This window comes from Phyllopteryx taeniolatus, chromosome 11, assembly GCF_024500385.1.
Source record: "Phyllopteryx taeniolatus isolate TA_2022b chromosome 11, UOR_Ptae_1.2, whole genome shotgun sequence".
Lineage (NCBI taxonomy): Eukaryota > Metazoa > Chordata > Actinopteri > Syngnathiformes > Syngnathidae > Phyllopteryx > Phyllopteryx taeniolatus.
Window position 1 is genome coordinate 25,659,769 of NC_084512.1, and position 23,254 is coordinate 25,683,022.

The following is a 23,254-nucleotide window of genomic DNA, read 5'->3' on the forward strand; positions in this document are numbered from 1 at the left end:
CAAAACGGCCCCTTGGATTCATGGTGGCGTTTGAGCGCTAGTGTTGAGACTGAATGACTGAATCTCCTTTTTAAGGGCTTCGACATGTCCGAAAACTCACCAATTTGTCCAAATGTGTATTCTGCTAGAAATGTACGTATTTCGTGGGTCTGCAACATGCCCCCCCCCCCTACCCCCGCGCCCCCCAAACACTCACTCAGTAGCATCCCCTGGAAACTTAGAAAAAGTCAGTCCCGGACACTAGTTTGACTGATCAGCGCAAAATTGAGCGGACATGTCTTTAATAACAAGACGCACGAAAAAGTCTCAAGGGACTTTTGGGTTTAAGCAGCCAAACGAGCCCCAGTCTGAATCATTTTAGGCCAATAGCAGCCAATAACTTTGACAAACTCATGCGTTTGATCATTTTGAGGATTCACCGGGAAAACCTCTGTTCCCAACTTTAATTTTCATTTTCTAATTCTTAACTGTTTTTTTTTTTTGTTTGTTTCCCTCACACGCAGCCAATCGCCAGGAGCATCACTATTTCAACGAGAAAGTCCACTTCACTGAAGGTACAGTAAATGTGATTTTATTTAATTTTTTTCAAGCTCTATATGTGTGCAATTATTAGCGTCTTGGGCAAATCACTTCCTTTTCTTCTCACCCTCCCACTCACCCAGTAGCGGAATACAAACACGCTTATCAGGAGACGAACACTCATCCCCCTTCCCTGAACCCACCACACCCTCCCTTATTGAATTTACATACTGTTTACCTCCTCCTCACACCCATTCTTCATGGAAAACCTTCATTTTTATTTTGCAGATATTGCACCCCATTAACAACAACAGTCCCTCTTTTCCCCCCCCCCGCTGTTCCCGCCGTTGAAGCCGAGGTCGTTTATACGCGTCCACCGGCAGATGTTCAAATTCAATTATGTGTTCTGTTTCCTCTCGCCGCTTGGCCACCAGAGATGGAGAAACCAACATGAAGGAGGCCTTTTGCGCACGTGGCGATACGCGCCGCGCCGAGCGAGAGGTTGCGTCGGGGAGATAACTTGAGTGCGCCACAATTAAGTGCGCGCTTCTCCTCGAGGACCCGTTTTTGAAAGGCCGTTTGGCTACTCCGGGCTGAAAGTGGCCGACTTAACGCCTTCCGCTCGCTGCTCTGGGGACCACGCCGCAGTAATGGAAAACCACTTTATTGTAGTATTGTGCTTTAAAACTTTGCATTTGCAGATAAACATACTCTTAATTGCGCTGACTTTGTTGGCAATCGTGCAAGAGATATAATAATTGAACAATGCATTTCTAATGTAAACATACATTGTTCTCTTTCTTGCAAGGAATAAGTGAGAAACCCTTGTGTAGTGCATTCTATGCATTCGGCCTGTACAATTATCTAGCGAGGAATGAGTGTGAGAAGACCTTTTTATGCTGCACGCCATATGCATTTAAAAAAAATTTTTTTTAACAACACACACAAGGCAGCGATCTGGGGGAAAAGCTGGCTTAGATGATCGATAGCTCCACCGTTTCATTAGTGCTCTTAGTTATTCTCCTTTTCCAGAACATAATTAGCATCACTTCCGTCTTTCCTCTGCACGCTTGCGTTGTCACCACCTTTTATTCACCACGTTGACCCCCTGTCACACTCAACCTAAATAACGTCTAGATTTTGTTCGCATTCTTCCCCCTTTTTTCCTTCCCTCTCTCTCTCTCGCTCCAGTTTCTACTTGTTAAAAAGTTCAAGTCACATGATCTCCGGCATCGTTTTGTCTCCTAGCTCGAGGCTACTCGTGGACCCCCGCCAACCGCCGTCCGGAGAGGCTCCGCGATTCGCTGAAGGAGCTGGAGGTGCCCGCCTCTGCCGTTCAATCCCCTCGCCCCAACATCCCCCCCACCACCCCCCCCGCCGGCCGCCGTCTTCCTCCCTCTGGGGATTTTCCGAGTTTTCCCTTTCCGAAACGCTTGATTGATTAACAAATAGGGGCATTCTCTCAGTGCGCTACCTCTGCCCCTCACTCTCGCCGTCATTCTCGTTTGTTCTCTTGCCTCCCCGCTCCTCTCTCATCACCTCTCTTTTGGTCCAGCTCTGTCATCGAGGGGGATATTTGAGGGGATCAGGGGACCCGCTGGCTGCCCCCTCATCCCTTCCCCTTCCTCCCTCCTTCTCTTCCTCCTCCTTTTCCTTCCTCTCCCCTCATTCAATCCACCCCAACAGCCCTCACCCCTGTACTTTGGGCACTAGTACAGACCTGGCTTTGTTTGCTGGAACCTGTCTGTGGTGACACACACACACACACACACACACACACCGCTCACTCGTAACCATTGTCTGAAACCAGAAACACCCAACTTACCTCCACGCCCCATCCCTCTCCTCCTCCGTCCTTCTCTCCACCCATCCAATCACCCCAGTAGGGTTTGGAATGTGGCAGGAATGACTGACGTTACACACACTCACACACGAAAGTAGTCCGCGCAAGCCGGAGAACCTGCGTTGGCAAGTGTCCGCTTACGCGTACCGCCTGCACAATGAACGTAAGTAGGTTTTGCAGATGTGAATTCCAAGTTCAACTGTTAAAATAGACTCATTGAGACCCTTTTCCCGAGCACATTCACGCAAAACTTAGTAGGGCCTCCTGGAAAGTTGGCTTTGAGATGAAACGGGAAGAACGCAATTTTGATTTCAAGAAGTCAGTTTTGGGAAAATTCACACACTAATCGACATGAAATTGGTTCTATCGCACGTAAAAGTTTCAGGGACCCATGCCCAAAATTAAACCAGAAGTCCGCTATTTTGGTTTGAAGCAGCCATTTACTGCTTGTATAGCTTTTGGGAACTCCAACTCGGGAATTTGCCCAGAAGGACCCCCTTTCCCCTCTGTTGTATTGCCTGCACTGTAGCGTCATTAGTGTATTTGAATGAATCTCTTTTTCTTCCTGTTCATCTTCTTGTGATCGATAAGAGAAGAAGAGAGCGATGTCACGTGGTTTGTTGTGACCCATTTTCTTTCGGACATCGACTGATTGTGACCCGTTTGTCGTCTATTGTCCATCTTTCACACTCATTCAGGAACTGTTACAGACCAACACCTGCGTTCACACCAGATGGAGGAACACACACTGTTGCCAGGTACACACACACACACACACACTTATTTCAGCCTGATGGCACCGTAGCGCCCTGGTCGTCCCGGAGCAGGCCACAAATTTGTAGCGTCACTGCAGTTTGCTTGATGTCCTTCTTTCTCGTTCTCCCCAGTGTGTATTCCCCCTCTAATGTGTCTGGTTTGTGTTTTTCTTGTGCGTCTGCGTGTAGGTTCTACTCAGCAGCGGCATACTGGTGACCTTGACCCTCAGCGGACCCCAACTCGAGCAAGTGTGCATCGACCGAGCGTTAGTGGGACGACTGCCCGGTGACGCCGTGACTGATGGTCAGTGAGGGAAACATATTACGACAACAGCGCTTGCCTTTGTCTTTTATAATTACAGAACCTCGACCCGGAAATTTACAATGTCGCGCAGATGCCTCAAAAGCGGTGCAATTTGGAATTCAACCAACATTTTCACTTCCCGCGAAACGTTAGCCCAGTGAGCTAAAGTTTAAACGTTTGCCTTTAAAAGCCACATTTGATTTTTCAAAAGGACAGATGGGCAAAATAATGCAAAATATGTACAATAGTTTATTTGAATGATAAAATAATCATTAATGCTATTTTTGCTAAAAAAAAAAAAAAAGTACCACCATAATGACCAACATTAATGATGATGATGAGATGATGCATGCAAGCTTCATTTTAATATGTTCGCTTGTACACTATTGCATGATTTAAATGTTGTAAATTGTATTTTAAATTCAGGGATTCCAACGCGTACCACTAGAGAGAGCGCGCATATCACGCCAGTTGTACCTTTACCACACTTTGAGAATCACTGCTTAAATTATGAATTCGTTATAATTAAATTAACAAAAAATAGCGCAAAGTGAAAAAACAAGGATGAGTTATTCTTGAGTATTACAAATTTTACATACTCGAATGTTTGAATGCTTTTGATTTTTACCATCTACGAATGACCTGGCCCATCTGTGCCTTTTTCAAAATCAAATGTGACACCTTGAGCACAAAAGTTTGCCCCCCCCCCCCCCCCCGAACTTTAGTACCTTATTGTTAAGTGTGCGGTGTCCATTTTGACTCAAGTTACTAAATACGGTCCCTATAAAGCACAATGACATCACTTCGCACTGTACTACTACTTTAAGACTTTATTTAAAAGTGTTGCAATGATTGCTCCTGACACAGATACACACTTTTAAACACGTCCTTTTATTACCACACACACGCACACACACACACACACACGCGCACAGTCTCACACACACATTACAGGTGCCACAGGTGAGCAAGCCGACTCTGCTCGCTAATTGCGGGCAAATCCTTTTGTGTTGTGTGTCCAGGGGCCTTCCCTTAAGAGCATCCATCAGTGTTTTTCCTCCATTGCGTGTTCCTCCAGGGGGTCCCGCCTCTCTCCCCTCAACCTTTACCTTACCTCCCCCCCACGACTCCCCTCCCTCGCCGCACGCCCTCGCTCAGCAGAGAATAAGCGGCGGGCCAAATCTGCTAATTATTTCTTTCTTTCTGTATCAATTATTTGTTCATAACATGGCCTCAGTGCTTGGTCTCAAGACACTCGATAAAGCCCCACTAGTACACACACACACACACACACACACGGAGTACATATGTAATGAAAGCTTTCTTTGACAAAGACCAACAACAGTTTGCCGCATCTCCACTCACATTAAAGAAAGACGTAAAACACACATGTACACACGCACTCGGGGCCCACAGGTACGCATACGGCCAGCCGTCTCCCGCTGTGCTCCATTCAAAGCCTCCGAGGCGCTAATTATTAGCGTAATGGTTGTATGAGCGAGGGCGGATGAGTACGAGGGGGGGGGATTTGCGTGGGTGTGTAGCACGTTAGAAGCTCTCCTCACATCTGTCACTGGTTAAATTAGTCCGCTTAGGTAATCAGAGGAGGAAGACTCCGGAGTACACTTGCCACGCGCAATTAAGACACATTTCACAGTTGTGTGATTATGTGTGTTCCATTTGAATACATTGGAAAAAATAAGATGTCATTTGTTTTCAAAAAGATATGGAAAATATTGTGAGAATAAAGTTAAAAGAACTTAATATAAGAATGAAGTTTTTTTTTTTTTTTTTTTTTTTTCCTTCCAAAGAGGACTTGGGACCAGTACCTTTTCTCCTTAGCCCAGCACAGACGCTTCAGACGTTGTTTTTGGTTCAGGAGTGGCTCGACATACGGATTTCTACAGCCGTAGCCAACGTCGTGCAGCCGTCTGTATGTGGTAGTTCTTGATGCACTGACACCAGCCCCAGTCCACTCCGTTGCGCGACGATCCTCTCAAGGCTGCGGTCATCCCTGTCACCTTTTCCGGCCACATTTTCCCCTTGCTCTCAACACTCTGTTAATGTACTTTGATAGAGCGCTTTGTGAGCATCCGTCTTCTTTTGCTATTTCTTTTTGAGACCTTTTCTCCTTGCGGAGGGTGTCAATGATGGTTTTCTGCACAACCGTCATGTCAGCAATCTTCCCCATGATTCTGAAGCCGACTAAGCCGGACTGAGACCATTTAAAGGCTGAGGAAAACCTCAGCAGGCGTTTTGCGTTGTAAGATGACAAGATTGGGACACAGGGAGTCCACACTGGTTTCGGTATTTTTTTCAAGAAATAAAAGACATCATATTATGAGAATAATTGTATTGTTTTGAGAGGGGGGGGAAAAACATGAAAAAATGAAGTCGCTTTTTTTTATCAATTAAATTAAGTAATATTTTTCAGAGAAAAAAGATTTAATACGAGAATAATATCATAGTTTTCAAAAAATATGTGAAATAAAGTAATATTTTGAAATGGAGATACATATGTAATATGAGAATAAATTTGCCTTCTTTCAAAAAGGGATAATAAAATGAGAATAAAGCTGTCTTTATTTCAAGTACAAAAGATGAATTATGAGAATAATTTAGTATTATATTAAATAGTTTTTCATGAAGACATACTATTACGAGAATAAAGTTATATTTTTCTTCAAGTAAAAATAATGCAATAATATGAGAAAAAAAGTTCAATATTTCCAAGAAAAAAAGACATGAGAATGAAGTTGTATTTTTTTCAGAAAAAGTTGTATTATTTTAAAAAAAGACGTATTTTGAGAATAGTCCTTTTTTTTAGATGGATGGAAGATGGAATGTTATGAGAGTAAAGCCATATTGTTTAATAGAAAAGCATGAAAAATCATCTAAAATAAAGAAAATACTTTATGAGTCATATTTTTCAAGAAATAATGATGTAATATGAGAATAAAGTTATATTTTTTCGTTAAAAATTATTTTTAAAATGAGGGAAAAAATGATAAAAAGTCGTAATATTACAAGAATAGTCATATTTAATAGTCTGAGAGTCATATGTTTTTGAAAAAATAAATAATGTGTTATAATTAGAAAAAAAAGTTGTTTGATTAGGGAAGAAAAGGACAAAATCATCGGACTCTTGATTTTGTACTGTAAATCCTGGGTGAACGGAACGGGCCATATGTGGCCCCCCGGCCGTACTTTTCCCAACCCTGCTTTATGAAACCACCTTTACGGTGACGGTTTGATTTTGCAACAGATTATTTCAATTTTGTTGGGGTAAAATCGTTTAAAAATTCAAACAAATCTGAGTTTGAATGTTCCGCCGTCTTTGTATCGTCATTCAGTTCAGCCTTTGCCAGCTGCCCTTTTTGTTCCAACGTGCAATAGAAACAAACCTTTTTTAGTGTGCAAATGCAGAAGATAATCCCGTTTCTGCGCCGCACGGATTAAAGTAAACGCCAGACATGCTCGGAAGAGCCACTCTGTTCCAGCCGGGTCCTCTTTTATGCCTTGGTGGCGTAACAATGCCAGATTATTCTCCTTTCTTAAACTTTGTCCACGTTCTCTGCGGCCATATTTCTGTTACATCATACCGAGGGCTAGATTACATATGTTTGCGCCATCAAAGCATTAGTGGCGTCCTTTTTGGCCGACGAGCCGCCCGTGTGCTCCGCGATTAAGCGTCCTTAAGTGATTTTTCATAGCCGGTTTCATTTACTGGTGTTTTAAATGTGCTTTGGCTAAGCCCATTGGCCTCTTATGTCAACACGCTGCTCAAGAGATGGAATTAAATGGATTTAGGGGGGATGTGCCTTCCAGTCTGTGTGTGTGTCTGTGTGTGTGTGTGTGTGTGTGTGTGTGCTCGAACATGTGTAAAGTTTGTTTATGCTCGCGGGCGTGAGCGCGCGCATTTATTGTATATGTGAGTGTGTATGCATAGGGTGATTTTTGCAAACATGGTCGCTTTATGTACAATCTTGCAGTGTTTGTGTGAGCGCGTGTATGGGTGTAATGCCAAATCAGCCACCTGGTCCCATGTTGGGTGAGCAGCCTGCACTCATATCCTGGCCTTCATTTGGGAGCGAATGTGCAATGCAGAATTTTTCGTTTTGTTTTTATGTAATATTATGAGAATTTTTTTTAGGGGAAAAGGGCATACATTTTACGAGAATAGAGACTTATTCCGTTAGCCTACTAGCATCATTTCACAAATGACCTAACAGTTCTTCCTACAAAAAATAGATATAATTTGAGAATTGTATTTTTTGGAGGAAAATAATTTGCGCTTTTCTTAATTAAAAAAGCAAAACATAATGAGCATTAAGTCTTGGTTTTTTTTTTTTTTTTTTTTGAAAAATGTGAGAATAAATTTGTGTTTTATTTATTTATGTATTTATTTATTTATTTATTTTAGATAAATGATAATGAGAGAGTAGTAGTACCGGTATTTTTTTTCAAGAAAAAGCTTCTTTTTTTTTTTTTTGTTTTTTTTTTTGTTTAAAGGTAGTCGAATTTCTTCAGAAAAAAGAGCTAATATTATGAAAATAATATAGTCTATTAGGATATAAGGACATTTAAAAAAAAAAAAAAAAAAGACCTACCAGTAATTTTGGACAAAAAAGTTTCCTTTCAGAAAAACACACATAATAGTATGAGAATAAAGTAAAAAAAAAATTGGGGAAAAAAAAGATGTAATATGAGATTAGTCTTTTTTTAAGAAAAAAAATAAGAATATTGTCAGAATAAAGTTGTATTTTCAAAAAAAGATGTAATATGAAATAAATAAAAATTAAATAAATAAAGTCGTCTTTTTTCAAGAAAAAAGATGCAATATTACGAGTAGGTTTTCATGTTTTGTACATGGCATATGTTGATTTTTGCAAACATGGAAGTTTTGTGTGCATGCATGCAGTGTTTCTGTGCGTGTATATTTGAGGTTTGGGGGGGGGGGGAATCATGTCCGTCTGGACTCTTAATCCCAAATCAGCCACCTGGTCTCACATTGGCTGCGCAGCCTGCTCTCATATCCTTGCCTTCATTTGGGAACCAATGGGATTAATCCTAATCCCGTTTATAGACACCCGTCGAGATCAATACTAAACTGCATTTAACTTGATTTGCCTTTAATCTATCACAAAGATGCTTAGTATACTGCATTAACCGTTGTGTCTAAAAGCCATCACTTGGGTCATAACTGTGTATTTTCCAGTGGCGTTTAAACCCGGAGGCCATTTTGAGTGTACAGATGCTGGGTAATCCTAAATTTGGGCATAGAGGGACAGTTTGATGGCGGCTGACCTGGTTTACGTCTCTCGCTCCTCTGCGTTTTCAAGCAGTCTTTCCCTCTTTTTTTCCCCCTCCCTTTTGGAATATTTGCATATTAATTTGAAATTCATTTGAAGTGTAATCATAGCAGCGCCGCTCGTGTGTATAAATACACACACACACACACACACACACGTATACACAGCGTGGTTAATTGTGGGTTAGATTTCCAAATCTCGGGGTGCAGCCTTACTCATTCAACTCAAAGCAGCATATCTGAGAGACGTGTGTTACAGCCCCCCCCACGAGCCTGCCCCCCCCCCCCTCTTTTGCCGTTTAATTGCTTTCATAAACAGATTAATTTGAAGGAGAGTGGGGGTGTTTAGGTGGGAAGGGGGGCTCTTAATTGCTAATCAGCGTTTCCATGCGGCTCCTGACGAGTTGAACAGGATCGAGTGTGTTTTCCATGCAAAATAACACACACACACAAAAGCAAGCCTTGGAGCTTGCTGAGCGGAACGGAAAGAGAGGAGGAAGTAGAACGCAGGAAGCAGAGGAGCAGGAAAAAAAGGGAAGGAACCAGGAATATGAATGGGAAAGAAGAAGACGATTGAGCGGCAGAGTGGCAAATGTCGTACCTGCATATGAACAAAAGTATTGAGAAACATCGGGCTTCCCAATCCAACAGGCAGGCAGCAGCAACTCAGAAGTAAACATTCCAAATCGTTTAGTTTGGTCTGGACTCGCTAATCTAATACAGTGCCTCGACTAACTCAACTCCCTTCACAAACAGCAGCAGTTGGGCAGATGGAAGAATTCTTCGAAAAAGAGGCTACAATCTGTGTGTTACTACTCTCAGTTCAGGTTTACAGTAAAACTAGACATAAAACAAATACAATTACAATTGTGTATTCAAAAGAACCAAACAACTTTGCCTGAGGGATGCCCCGGCTATCTTAATGCTAACACAATGGAAAACACTATTAACATGCTACTGGTTAGCATCGAAAGTTGCGGTTCAACGCATATAGGCAAATAATGTAGTAAAACAAGACTCACCGTCATGTATTCTTATCCTCTACGGAAAATGACAAATATTACAGCATCTTACTGAGTCACAGGCGTAGTAGAAAAAGTACTATTCTTCTTCATTTGTTTCTGCATGACTGTATAATACCGCCCACATCCACCTGTCCTCCGGGCCAAGGAGGAAAAGAACCATCCGGACTGTTATGGACGCAAAGTTCAAAAGCCAGCATCTGTGATGGTATGGGGCTGTGTTAGTGCCAATGGCATGGGTAACTTACACATCTGTGTAGGCACCATTAATGCTGAAAGGTACATACAGGTTTTGGAGAGACATATGCTGCCATCCAAGCAACGTCTTTTTCATGGACGCCCCTGCTTATTTCAGCGAGACAATGCCAAACCACATTCTCAAGTTAATTAGGATTTGCTAAAAACAATCAAGTTTATCAGTTTGAACATTAAATATCTTAAACATTGAGTAAAGTGACTTGAGTAAAGTGTCTTTTTGTGTTCCTTTGTCAGCGGTGTTGGGAGACAAGCTGTTTGTGCTGTCCTTCCTGAAGCAAAGCCAAGTGGTCGCCATCTACCTCAACAAGAAGAACCCGGACTCCTCCGCCAATGCTGGGGGGGACGCGGACAAGCTCTCGCCCTCCAGAATCAAGGTACGCCAATGTCACGTGTGCAATTGTCAAAAGATATTTCAAAAACGAGATGTTTGTGTCCGAATTGACAAGTGTAATTCGGCAGCTTGTTGATGAAGTGCTGCCTCCACCTTTGAAAATGCAATTTTTATGAGCGCTCGCTTTTTTCTTCACACTCTAGTCTCCCGCATCTGATGGTAAATAACGCTTGAGTCATCGAAACTCCCTAGCGCCGCCTGTGGTCACGTTGGTAATGAAAGCTGGCTCTGCAGTAGAGGGCACATTTTCATCATTTGGGATTTTAAATTTAGATTTTAATATAAATTTGAGAATTTTGAAGTAGATTTTTGAAATACAATTTTTAAATTTGAATTTTTGCATTTGAAGATGCAATTTGAATTTAGTTTTTTAATTAAACTTTGGTGATTTGAATTTTTTATTTAAATTTTCAAAGTATATTTTGATTTAGTTTAGTAACATTTAATGTTCAATTTGAATTATTGACTCATGTTTTTATTTGACTCTTGAAATAAATGTTTTTGTTTGAATGTTTTATTTATATTTTGAATAATTTTTTTGAATTTTCATGTTCATCTTGAATTTAGAACCTTGGAATTTGAATTTTTATTTTGAATTTGAGTGTTGAATTTTTATTTTCAATGTATATTTTTAAAACTTGAGGTTTGAATTTTGATGTTTAATTTGAACTCCTAAAATATACTTTTTGTTTTAATTTTAGAATTGGAATTCAAGTTTTTTTCATTTTCCATTTTAATTTTTTCTATTTGATTTAAATTTGAATTCGTTCTTATTCTTGATCTTTAAGGATATTTGGACAAAAACAGGTCATAGATCAATAGGAACAGTTTTACATTGTGTGTTTGCGGGGGTGAGCACGATATGTCTCGTATCAATTTGATTTGTATTTACACACCTGAGGCACCTGCAAACATTTCTTTGCCGTCATTCGCTCACCCTCTCTGCTTCCATTTTCTCAAGTTATTTTTCATCTTCCAATATTAATGTCTACTTTTGTTCTGTCAGGCTCAATTTTAGCCATGTGCATATTTTGGGGGAAGGTCTGCCACGCTCCGCGCGATAATGAGCTCTCCTGGCACTTTTTGGTTGTACGGGAACATGAACACGCACACACACATGCAAGGAAACCCATAACTTTGTAAATCATCCCAAAATGTCCTCACTAGCTACACACGGCATACAAAAGATGAGAAGACAAATTTTCTAGGGGTAGTAGTAATGTTACATACACTATATAACCTTTGTTTCTAACTGTAACCCAGGACACAAGAAGCCAGCAATTAAAAAATTTTTTTAAAAAAGGGGCTGAGGGATACAATTAGCTTAAAGGAAGTGAACTAAAGCTTGTTTGAGTGAATGAAGGAAGGACACATCAAAAAGATAAGCGCACACTCAGGCACACGGTGCAGAGAGAGGCGGGGAAATGGCAGAATAAATTGAATTTTTCAGATCAATGAGAGGTGTTGGGTCAAAGAAAAGAGCAGTCACTTGTGAAATCAGAAGCAGGATGTCAAAAAAAAAAAAAAAATGACGTTCCACAAACCAAAACTTGTTTATTAGAAAAATATTTCGGTGTAGTACGTTACGATCTGAGGTTCAGTGGTCCATGTGTGTGGGGCTGAATGGGAATGATGGCAGCCCAGCAGATGATAAAGAGAACAAAATGTTGCCAAAAACCGCTGAATGGGAGATCACTGACAGATTGGGAAAACAGGGGGGGGGGGGGGGGGGAATCAGTGGGTTAATAATAACACACTATATCTACTCTGCGCACACACCCTCGCATCTCTTCATATATATATATATATATATATATATATATTTTTTTTTTTTTTCTCTCTCTAGCGTTTGCTGGTCAGCAATAATCAGAAAGCACTTTTCTGCCGGGCCGGATTAGTTCAGCCCCCCTCTTCCTGCCTCAACTCCCCTCCAGCTTAACCCACTGGACCAGGACGACGTGTGCATCTACTGTGTGTGTGTGTGTGTGTGTGTGTTTGGGGGGTGGTTGTGTGTGTTGCAAGCACACTGTAACATGGGTGCATTCATACTAGGGTTGGACGATTGATCTATTTTATCGATTAAATCAATTTTTTTTTTGTCAGAATGATTAATTTATTTTTTGAAATCTTTTCTGTGGCGGCTTTTATAGTTCAAAGCTGATGTGCACTGCTTGCATTAACAACATGGCTGCGAACAGAGAAGAGCTAGTTTCCGATAGCAGAGTCAGTGTTGACAACTTAGTGAGTCGGTCGCTATATTTAGCGACTTTTCGACCCTTCTGGCAACTATTTTTGTAAAAAAGCGACTCGCGGCTTGAATTCCCGCTCATAAACAGACAACATGAGCGGACTCATTTTCACCCCGCACTAATTATTGATCCCTCCATTTTGTCATTCATGCTGTTTTCACTGTAGAAATCTGCCAAAATCTGTTTACTCAGAAAACAGTCCGCCCTCTACTGGATGCGGTAAGACGTCGTTACAGCGCGCTGCACATTGTTTCCCAAAGTAAAACCAGATGTTAGCAAATGTCTGATTTTGATGAAACACAAAGATATTCAGTCTGCTTTCATGAAGAACTATAGAAATCTGAGAATATTTACTGTTGAGAGGAAATTCCGAGTATTTGGTCCGTTTTAAGTTTAACAAAGTCTCTAAACAATTCATCGATGATCAAAATTAGCGATTGATTTGACAATCGATTAGTTGTCGAGTAATCAATTCATCGTTGCACCTCGAATAGAAATGTTTATGTTTGTATCGTGGCCCAGGTGACGAGCGTGGAGGTTGCAGGGTGGGCGCGTCGAATCCACCAAGGCGTGGCTCTCAACCGGCAGGAGGACGTGGCGCTGTGCTGGTGGAGGTCCGGCGAGCACGAAGAGGAGCTGTGGCCCTGGACCCCCTTAAACATGCACAGGAACAACCTGGTTCTGCTCGCCTGCTTGCCCTCAGAAGGTCTCAAGGTGACAACTCTTGACGATTCTTCTCATTGTCACCTACATTTGCAACCTGAATTCTAATATTTGCTCCATGAAATTGAATTGAATTGAAATTCTCAACAATCTTAATTTTGTAGTTCTTTTCTTGGCTGCACTGTTTTGAATATTGTATGTGGAGGTTAGATAAAACAAATTCAAATTTGCTAGCTAGGTGCCCCACAATAATGTCAGCATTTTTCTATCCCCTGATTGTTTCGAGCAAAACTGAAGCCCAGTTACCAAATGCTATAATATGCTGCAAAACACATTTTCCTACATGTTTGGCAGATTTTGTCATGGTCCGTTGAAACCAAGATTGAACTTTTTGGCCATAATTCCGAAAGGTATGTTTGGTGCAAACGCAACACTGTTCATCGCAAAAAGAACACCACACCAACAGTGAAGCATAGTGGTGGTGGCGCCATCATGCTTTGGGGCTGTTTGGACATAACAGTGCTAGAAAGCAAAAATATGTCAGGAAAAGTCAACTAGAACAGCTTAAATTTATGAGGGGTAAATCAGAGAAACTTTAAATGGTGGCCAGTGTGTGCTGCTGACTCTCATTTAACATGAGTTTGAGTGATAATAATTCATTTTAATTATAGGCATCGTTCAAGCCACTCAAGGTCACCGGACAAACAAAGTTAAAAGAAATCCAGGAATACAAATACAAATTAACGGAACATAAAACATCAATGATTTGTCTCAGTCTCATTTTATTTCTATCACAAAAAGCTGGCATTTGAACAGGGGTGTGTAGACATTTCATATCCACTGCAGGCGCTAAATAGGAATACGCATTCAGTTGATTTTGTCTCGAAGAAATATGTTAACATTTCCCAACAAATCAAACGTGCTGTTTCCTTTCAGTGCCGGTCATGCTCTTGAAGTCAACCATCCGCTTATTTTATTGTGCGTACACTGAGGGCGCACAAACACAAGAGCGCCGTTTTGGATTGCAGTCGTGTGCTCCGTGTGGGTGTCGGGATGTTCGTCACTTATAGGGTGGCGCCTCGCTCGTCGCACCTCCGCGCGCGCGGCCGTGTTGAATATGCAGCAGCGGCAGCTAAGCCGGCGCCGCGGCGTGAAGCGCGACGCCCACACGCAGCATCCTCCCGGCCTCCGGCGGGACCCCTCCCCGTCAGCCAGTTGGCCCCGCTCCCAAAAAATAAAAATAAAAAACACGCGAGAGAGGGGCTTAACTCTGCGCGCCGCGTTCTTAAATATTCACCTCGTGGAGGCGAGAGCGAGGACGGGCGTTACCAATCAACACATGAATATTGAAATCATCAAAAGCAGATGCTGCGAGTCGCCTCTTTATTCTCGTTGTTGTTGTTGTTTTTTTTAATTTTTTTAGGGAGCGTTTATCACACTCCTTCACCTCTTCACGGTGTCTCCCCACTCCTCCCTCCTTTAAGAACACGGCGGCCCTCTTCTGCGTCTAATGAAAGCGTTTGTTGTCGGGGTGTTTTCAGATCCGCAGCGTGAAATGGAGCGAGCGCTTTACGCCAGCGACTTGAATCGCTCCCAGCCTCGCGTATATGTTCCCCTTTTGTCCACCGCGCTATCTGCCGCGTTCAACCCATTTTCTCGCAAGTCTCTCGGAATTTGTAAAACTCCAATTTTTTCCTCTATTTAATCTTAATTCATATTCCCCCATTTTCCATGTAAACACCCACATAAACACAGAGGCATGTGAAGAGGCTGCATAGTAGAAGTTCAATTCACATTTTTTATACAACTATGGAAAACCGTTTGTTATTCGATATCCCCGATAGCCATCTTAAAGTTCGTGCACTAGTACGACCTTTGTCCTAATGAGTAAGATAATGCAGCACACTCATAGCGCACAGATGCTAACCAGTGTGAAGTTTTGGTTCACTAGTAACATGGAGTTGTCCCACCAATATGCCAAAGTTGTGCAGAAATGTCATACAGTTGTGGAATGCAGTAGCTGAAAAAAATGGAAAAAAACATACTTGTTCTACTACTGTGCTGAATTGACGAAGAGTGACCTTAAGCTGAATATCAAGGCTATGGAATAAATGCGCAAACGATTTTGATCCTTCATTCCTCTCGACACCAAGATATACACACACTCATGCTGCATTATTCCTAATGAAATGTAAACAGCAGATGAATGTTTTCCCCCCCGACACATGCGCGTGTGTGTGTACTTTTATTTTTTTCCCCCCGGTATCTGTCGCCAAACACTTTCCTCTCTCTATTTGCCGTTTTTAATTGCTATTTACTTTGGCGCTGTGCTGCGTGGTGGCGCAACAAGAAACACCCTTAAAAAGACGGTCCGCCTTAAATGAAAACAATTAGTTTAGACGGAGGAGCAAGAGGGAAATATTTTGATTTCACCACCACTCTAAGAACACTGTGTAAGGTAAATTTGCGACGTATCATGTCTTCATTTGCCTCAAGGTCGGACAGGAGAAAGCACATTTTTCCAAAACTTATTTTAAAGACCCTGTAAAGTGACCTCAGAGGTTTGTTTGTAAATATATACGTTTGAAGATGATAGCTGAAAACGTACAAAGACTGAGACCTATCTTGTGCTCAGCTGTGGATATATAGATTTAAACTGTTTTTCACCATTTGAATTTTCCTGATTTTTTTTTTTTGGGGGCGGGGGGACAGAGCTAAAACGTTGCCTAGTGACGCACTTCGGCTCGGGCACCCCTATATAAGAATTTGAGCGCCTTCGTTCACATCAGCGGTTATCCGGCACAATTGCAACGTGCAGTTCGCTAGCGAGGTATCCCTACACCTCAAAAACGCATCTTCCCTTCGGATAGTCCACTGGCATGGCTGCTTTAGAGCGCCTCGTTGTCAGCCGTGAGTGGCCGCACATCACTGAGAAAAAAGCAGAAGATCAAGGGTAGGGGGGGAAAAAAAAAAAAAAAAAAAAAACATCCGACGTGGCAGCTGGCGTGTGGACTTCCCGCTGTCATGGCTGCTTTAGAGCGCCTCGTTGTCACGGCATAGAAACGTGAACCAGTTGGATACTGTACATCCCAGCCACGATGGGCTTTAAGCGGCTATATTTTCGCAGCTCAAAAATTTTGTTTTGTGTGGGGATAGCAAAGATGATAGTCAACATAGCGTCCATTTGTAGTAGTTGTATTTGATTCACAGTTGAGCCGTGGCGTGTTTTCAGCACATTCAGCGGACCCGCCCACAGCTTTTGTTGTGTCAAATTTAGGAGACAAGTGGTGCACACATTTTTGGGGAGAAAGCGCTGCATGAGAAATGTAATTTTAAGAGACATGAAAAGTTCTGGAATGTAAAATGCGGAAATACCCGCAAGCTTTAAGCGTCCAACTAGCAACAACAATGAGGTTTGCTCGGCGGTTGCTAAAGGTCGCTAACCCTAGCTCTGCTGTTCCGGCTTCATTCCCAATGGCCCAACAATTATGGTCGTTAGGGATATTAAAGGTGTGCGCAGTATTTTGTGTAAAGCAATATGCTGGAAATGTATTTTAAGACATGAAAGACTCCCCCGACGAGAAACGCACAATGTTTTGGGCCCAAAACTTCAGTTCAAATTCAAACACTAAAGGTGTGCGGAACAATTTGCGGTTTCTCCCACTCTAACCCAATGCACCTTCAGAAAAAACTTCCCGTTCCCACCCCCACCCACCCCCCCCCCCCCCCCCCCCAACCCAGTTTCCCTTCCCCGCCCATCCCATCATCCCTCGACTCTCCTCCAAGTGCCTCCATCTCCGCAGCCCGTCTCTCTTCGTCTTTCTCTGCTCCGTGAGCTGGAAAATTGGCTTCAAAAGGCCACTGCTGTGAACAAGGGCCAGCCACACAGTTGGGCCCGTCCGCTTTATCTTTCACGCCACGGAGGGGGCGCGAGGGGGGGGGGGGGGGGGGGGGGTGGCGGGTGCACGGGGGGTGGGGGGCGGCTGTGCCAGCCAACGAGAGAGGAAGAACGAGGGAGAACGGGGAAGAATAGTTTTGAGCAGTCACTGAAACCAATAAGCAGGAGAAAGCTACTTAGCGGGAGCCCTCGCTGTCCTGTCTGCTTGTAGTTTTTCCCGGTCGTATTCGCATCTCTGTCTTCGCCCGCGTCCCGCCTCTAAGCATTCGTTGCCACTTTGTCCGACACTTTGTCCTCACACTTCCTCTCACTCAGGTGCTCACCGGCGCGCTCGGCCTCGTTCAGCCTCGGAGGCTCTCGGAGGCGGCCAACGCAAAACCATTTGAAACCTTAAGGCATGTTTAGAACCCTAAACCGAGCTTTAAACCTTAACCCTTTCTCAAAACTTTAATCCTGGCTTGCAATACTCATTTGAAACCCTTACCCTTGTTTGATAACCTTACATTGGCTTTAAACCCTAAATTGAAACCCTAAGATTGATTTCAACTTGTAACCTGAAACCCTAAACATGGCTTGAAACCCTCATTTTGAAATCCGAACGTTGGCATCAAACCCTGATTTGATACCCTAAGTCTTGTTTGTAACTCTAAACCAGGCTTCATACCCTAATTTTAAAACTTAATCCTTTTATGAAACCCTAACCTTGGGTACAATTGCTAATTTGAATCCCTAATTTTGGTTTGAAGCCCCTAAATTTAAACCCTATTACTGTCTTAAAATCCTTACCCTGGTTTGAAACCCTAACCCTAGGTCAGAACCCTAATTTGAAACCTTAACCCTTGTTTAAACCCCTAACATTGGCTTCAAACCTTAATTTGAAACCCTAACCCTTGTTTGAAACCCTCATATTGGCTTCAAACTCTAATTTAAAGCCATAACACTTGCTTGAAACTCTAACATTGGTTTAAAACCCTAACTTTAACCCCTTGGTTTCAAGCTCTAAATTGAAACCCTAACATTGGCTAGATGCCTTAAAGTTGTTTTGAAACCCTAAACCTGATTTGAAACCCTAGTTTGAAACCATAACCTTGGCTTCAAACCGTAATTTGAAGCCCTGGCCCTTGTTTGAAACACTAACCTTGACTTGAAACCCTAATTTGAAGCCCAGGTATTCTGTCACACTTATACAAAACATCGAGCCGCCTCACGGTCACAAACTTAAAATTGCTCACAGTTACTTGGAACAGAGGGTAAAAGAATAACCTGCCCTGCTCACTTCCTGGTTCTCCACCAATCAGCAGTCATTCTTGCCTAGTGATGCCTTCAATGACTTTGGGAATTTAAGAAAATTCAATGAACAGATGGAACATAATGAAAATGTTCCTCTGGTCTTCTATGTATTTTTTACATTTACGTAAACTACCCATTCTCGGGGATACCCTCGTCGTGCCGTGCACTGATCCCCCCCCACTTTCCCGTCCTCGCCCCCCAGGGAGCAGCAGGAGTCTTCTCCGGGGGGGATTACCAGGAGCAGAAAAAAACCAAAAGAAAAAAAAAATGCTTTCAGTAGACCATGCGCAGGCAAAACCGAGCCCCTTCCTTCCCCTAAGTCCTTTTTTGGCAGTTCGTGCCCAAGAAGGGGGAGAAAAAAAAAAAAAAGGAAAAAAAAAAGCGTGGCGCCGGGCAGCTTTTGCAGGAGGCGATGGATCTTTCTGTCCACACGGTGAAATGAAACGGTGTGGTTTAGCAAAAGCCGCCACGCTCAGCGCGAGCCTCCGACGGGAGCTTTGCGGCCTTGCTTAAATCCCTCTTGAAAAGAAGACGACGCTCCCCGAGAAGCTCCGCCGAGTGAGCGCGCAACTGTTGAGCCGCTCACGCGGCAGCTGGTTGTGATCCATGTGCCTCGTCCTCAATTGTCAACTCTTGGAATTGGACCATGTTGACCGAGGATTGTTGTTTGTGGCCGTTCCTCTCGCCGCCGAGGATGTTTGACGATGATGTTTGTTTATCGCTCGTGCTCGGGGAGAAGCTGCGTTTGTTTAACCTTGAGTTGAAAATGAAGAGCTTATCATTTGCGTCCTTGATTGACAGTCTGGTGTTTACGGGCGTGACGCTTTCCTCTGTCCCAAAGAGGCTTCAAGGGCGCTGTGTTTTTGCTGGCCGGAACTTGGAAACCCTAATCTAAGATTCAAACCCGAATATGAAACCCTAACATCGGCTTTAAACCCTAACTTGAATCCAAACCTACCTCATTTTAAACCCTATCTTGAATTGAATCCATAACTTTTTCTACAAGCCCTCATTTGAAACCCTGACGCAGGCTTGAAACCAGAACATTGGCTTCAAACCCGAATTAGAAACCCTAACAATGGCTTCAAACCCTAAATTAACTCTGGCTTGAAAACCCTAATTTGAAACCCTAACCCTGGCTTGAAATTCTAATTTGAAACCCTACATTGGCTTCAAACCAAAACTTGAAACTATACCCTAATTTGAAACCCTACACTTTGGTTGAAACCCTAACATTTACTTTTAAACTTAACTTGAAGCCCTAACCCTTGTTTGTAACTCTAAAACAGGCTTGAAACCCTAATTTGAAACCCTAACAGTGGCTTTGAATACAATGATAGGGTTTCAAATAAAGGTTAGAGTTTAAAATTAGGCTTTGAAGACAATGGTATGGTTTCAGGTTGGGGTTTGAAGCCAATGTAAGGTTCCAAATGAGGCCCCCAACTCTTGTTTGAAACCCTAACACAGGCTCTAAATCCTAACACTTGCTTCAAAGTCAAATTTGAAACCTTATCCATGGTTGTAAACCCTTGTTTGAAACCCTAACACAAGCTTGAAACTCTAATTTGAAACCCTAACCCATGTTAACATTGGCTTAAAACCCTAACCTAAACCCCTTATCCTTGTTTGAAACATTAACACGAGCTCGAAACCCTAATTTGAAAGTCTAACATTGGCTTCAAACACTAACTTGAAACCCTACCCCTGGCTCAAAAACCCTAATTTTAAACCATTACCCTCGTTTCAATCCCTACATTGATTTCAAACCCTAATCTGAAACGCTATCCCTTGTTAACATTGACTTAAAACCCTAAAATGAGCCCTATCCCTAAGTGGAAACCCTAACATTGGCTTCAAACGCTAAATTGTACCTAACCCTGGTTTGAAACCCTAATTTGAGACTGTAACCCAGGCTTGATACCCTAACATTGTCTTCAATCCACCTTTGTGTCCTCAGATTGTGAGCTCAATGCAGACAGAAGGTGATCTTCTGGTTTGCACCTTCAGCAATCTTCATCCCTACCAGCTTCTGACCGTGGAAGCGCCCGCAGGACCCCAAGCCTCCAGAGAGGCGTCCTGGGCTAAAGCCTGCGTGTACGAATACGCCAAAGGTCGCCTGCAGCGCCTGTCCGCCGCCCGCGTCCTGCTACCTTCTCATCCTGTTTCCTGCTCACATCACCCCAACGAAAACCTCCTCCTCCTGGGCCTCAGCGACTCCTCCCTGGTGCTCTACGACCAGCGTCGGGGGGTCTCCCTACAGGCCTCCTGCCCCGTGCCGCCCACCATCCTGGCCTGGCATCCGGCGGGAGCCTTGCTGGTGGCGACGGGGGCGGCCCAACAGGGCGAGCTGATGTTCTTGGACGTGGGCCTGGCGCCCGTCAAGGTGGCGCTGGTGGCCGAGGATGTGACCCCCGCCGCCACGCTCGTGCTGGGCCGGCACCTACGCTGCCCCGGACCCCTGGAGAGACTGCAGTGGGCCGCGGGTCCAGAAGGAGGCGCCGATGAGCCGGATACGATGATGCTCGCCTTCCACGGGGGACTGTTAGCGGTCTTGAAATTACAACTGGGTATGTAGCATACATTATGTCTTGGAACCCTAATTTTACACCATAACTTTGCCTTCAAACCATAATGAAAAAAAAATCATTTTAAACCCTAACCCAGGCTTGAAAACCAAATAAAAAATCATAAGGCTGGTTTGAAACCCTAATTTGAAACCCTAATTCAGCCTTGGAACCCGAATTTGAAACCCTAGCCCTGGCTTGTGGACAGTCTTAACAAAGGTAAAGTCTTCTTGGTCCTCGGTTGCGGGTGGTCCCGGCAGCTCCACTGCCTCCTCCAGTTAATTTGTAGACGGACGCCGCCTTGCTCTCAGAGGTCATTCAATAACCGCCCCGGGTGGCCGAACGCACCCGCGCCCTCCCCTTCCCTCCTTCCCTTCCAGGTGCATTGTGGGGTGCAGTTTTCCGATAAATCGTTTGCGGTGGCCGCGCTCTCCCTCGGGGGCCCTGATAAAGTTTGCCAATCAAAACGTGTTGGCAACGCACACGCACTCAGCGTCTCACACTCACTCTTTAATTGTGACATTGGCGAAGACCATGTGTCTGTGTGTGTGTAAAGGCTGCTGTACGCCGAGGGATGAGGCCGAACCCGATTGGTTCCGCAACTATTTTCGTGAGAGGCCAGTCGGTCGGCGAAAAACGGAAACTTTGAATCTCAGTTGCACCATGTGGCAACTCGCCAATGAAAATGCACATAAGCCTTCGCTCATGCTAAAAATGTATTTTTTTATAGCTTGAGCCATAAAAATGCAGTATATAAGATATCAGTTATTGTGTTTTATAACACTTAACACTTAGAATACTCAACTATGTTCATGAAGTAACCTAGCGGTACGTACCACGGCAGGTACGTTCGAGTGAATGGGACCGAGCGAGTGAGCCTCTTTTAAAAATATCGACAGTCTCGCTTTTATTCTCGCCCACGTCCTCTCTCTGTATAAACTTGCTTCTTTTTATGGTTCATAAAATATAGTGTATGTGCAGCATCATAAGACGATACAGGCTCGCTGTTCACCGCGTCTATATAGCCAATGTGAGGGAGTGAGTCGCCAACTGTCATTTTTGTTGCGATGGGCCATTCGGGTTCAACTGCATTGTGCGACGGGCCTAGGAGAGAGAGAGAGAGTGTGTGTGTGTGTGTGTGTGTGTGTGTGTGTGTGTATGTGCGTGTGTGTGTGTGTGTAGATAGAAGACGGCGTTTACATGCATGAGGAAAGGGGAGGGTGTCCTCTAACAATGGCGTTGCCTCCTCTGATGGCGTGCCAACGTTTTGATGAAGGAAGCGACTGCACATCTTTTTCTCCATGATAATCCCCCCACCACCACCAAACTCACACACACACACACACACACACACACACACACACACAGTCGTTTGTTTGCGCGCACTTCTCTGTGTTGACTCCTTTGACAAGGCTCGCTACATGACAGAGTGAAGAAAGACTTGGCCTAGCTCCAACGTCTTTTTATGTTTTTTTTCTCCCCCCCCATAAGAGGAAAGAAGCTCACTGGCGCAAACCCCCACAAACACCCCACTAAACACCCACCGGTCCACCCCCCAACCCAGCCGCCCCCTGACTGCGCAGAGATATCTCATCTGGGCATGCACGTGTGACGAAAAGCGGGCCTGTACCAGCAGCAGTGATGGAAGAACAGCGAGGAAAATATTGGGAATGGGAATGGGAATTAGGCGATCCAGGTTTGTGTGCCAACCCAGGCTTGAAACCATAACTTTAAACCCTAACCGAGGATCAGCACCCTGATTTGATAACCTAAATTTGTCTTCAACCCCATATTTGAAAGCCTAATGCGAAACTGATTTGAAACCCTTGTTTCAAACCCTGAATTTGAAACTCTAACCTTGGCTTCAAGTTACTGTTTTCTTCGTTGTCTTGACTGAGCCACACACACACGCACACAGACACAGACACACACTGCAGCAGATGTATTTACACACATTAGCACACTCTGTTAGGGATTTGGGGGTTGCTAATTGCTAGCTTGTCATTTTAATTGCCTCGCACACGAACGCACGCACGCATGCACAGACAAAAATAATCACACATACACCTTCCTCCATTGATTTGACACACAAATGAATGCAGAAGATCATTTTAAGGCTCATCCAATCAGAACGCACGTTCATTTGAACTCATATGTAAACATGGGTGTGAATGTGGTTACCCCAAC

The 23,254-nt window shown here is 43.5% G+C and overlaps 1 protein-coding gene across 13 annotated transcripts in view; it reads left to right on the forward strand.

The window, feature by feature from the left end:
• The window catches only part of wdpcp (WD repeat containing planar cell polarity effector), a 75,561-nt gene that overhangs the window by 20,365 nt on the left and 31,942 nt on the right, over positions 1–23,254 (forward strand). For all 13 annotated transcript variants that reach the window (XM_061789779.1, XM_061789775.1, XM_061789777.1 and 10 more), the window contains 7 exons: positions 504–554; positions 1,768–1,838; positions 3,061–3,120; positions 3,307–3,421; positions 10,247–10,386; positions 13,175–13,366; positions 20,461–21,070. In XM_061789779.1, coding sequence (XP_061645763.1) covers positions 504–554; positions 1,768–1,838; positions 3,061–3,120; positions 3,307–3,421; positions 10,247–10,386; positions 13,175–13,366; positions 20,461–21,070 — 1,239 coding nt within the window. The remainder of the gene's footprint in view (positions 1–503; positions 555–1,767; positions 1,839–3,060; positions 3,121–3,306; positions 3,422–10,246; positions 10,387–13,174; positions 13,367–20,460; positions 21,071–23,254) is intronic.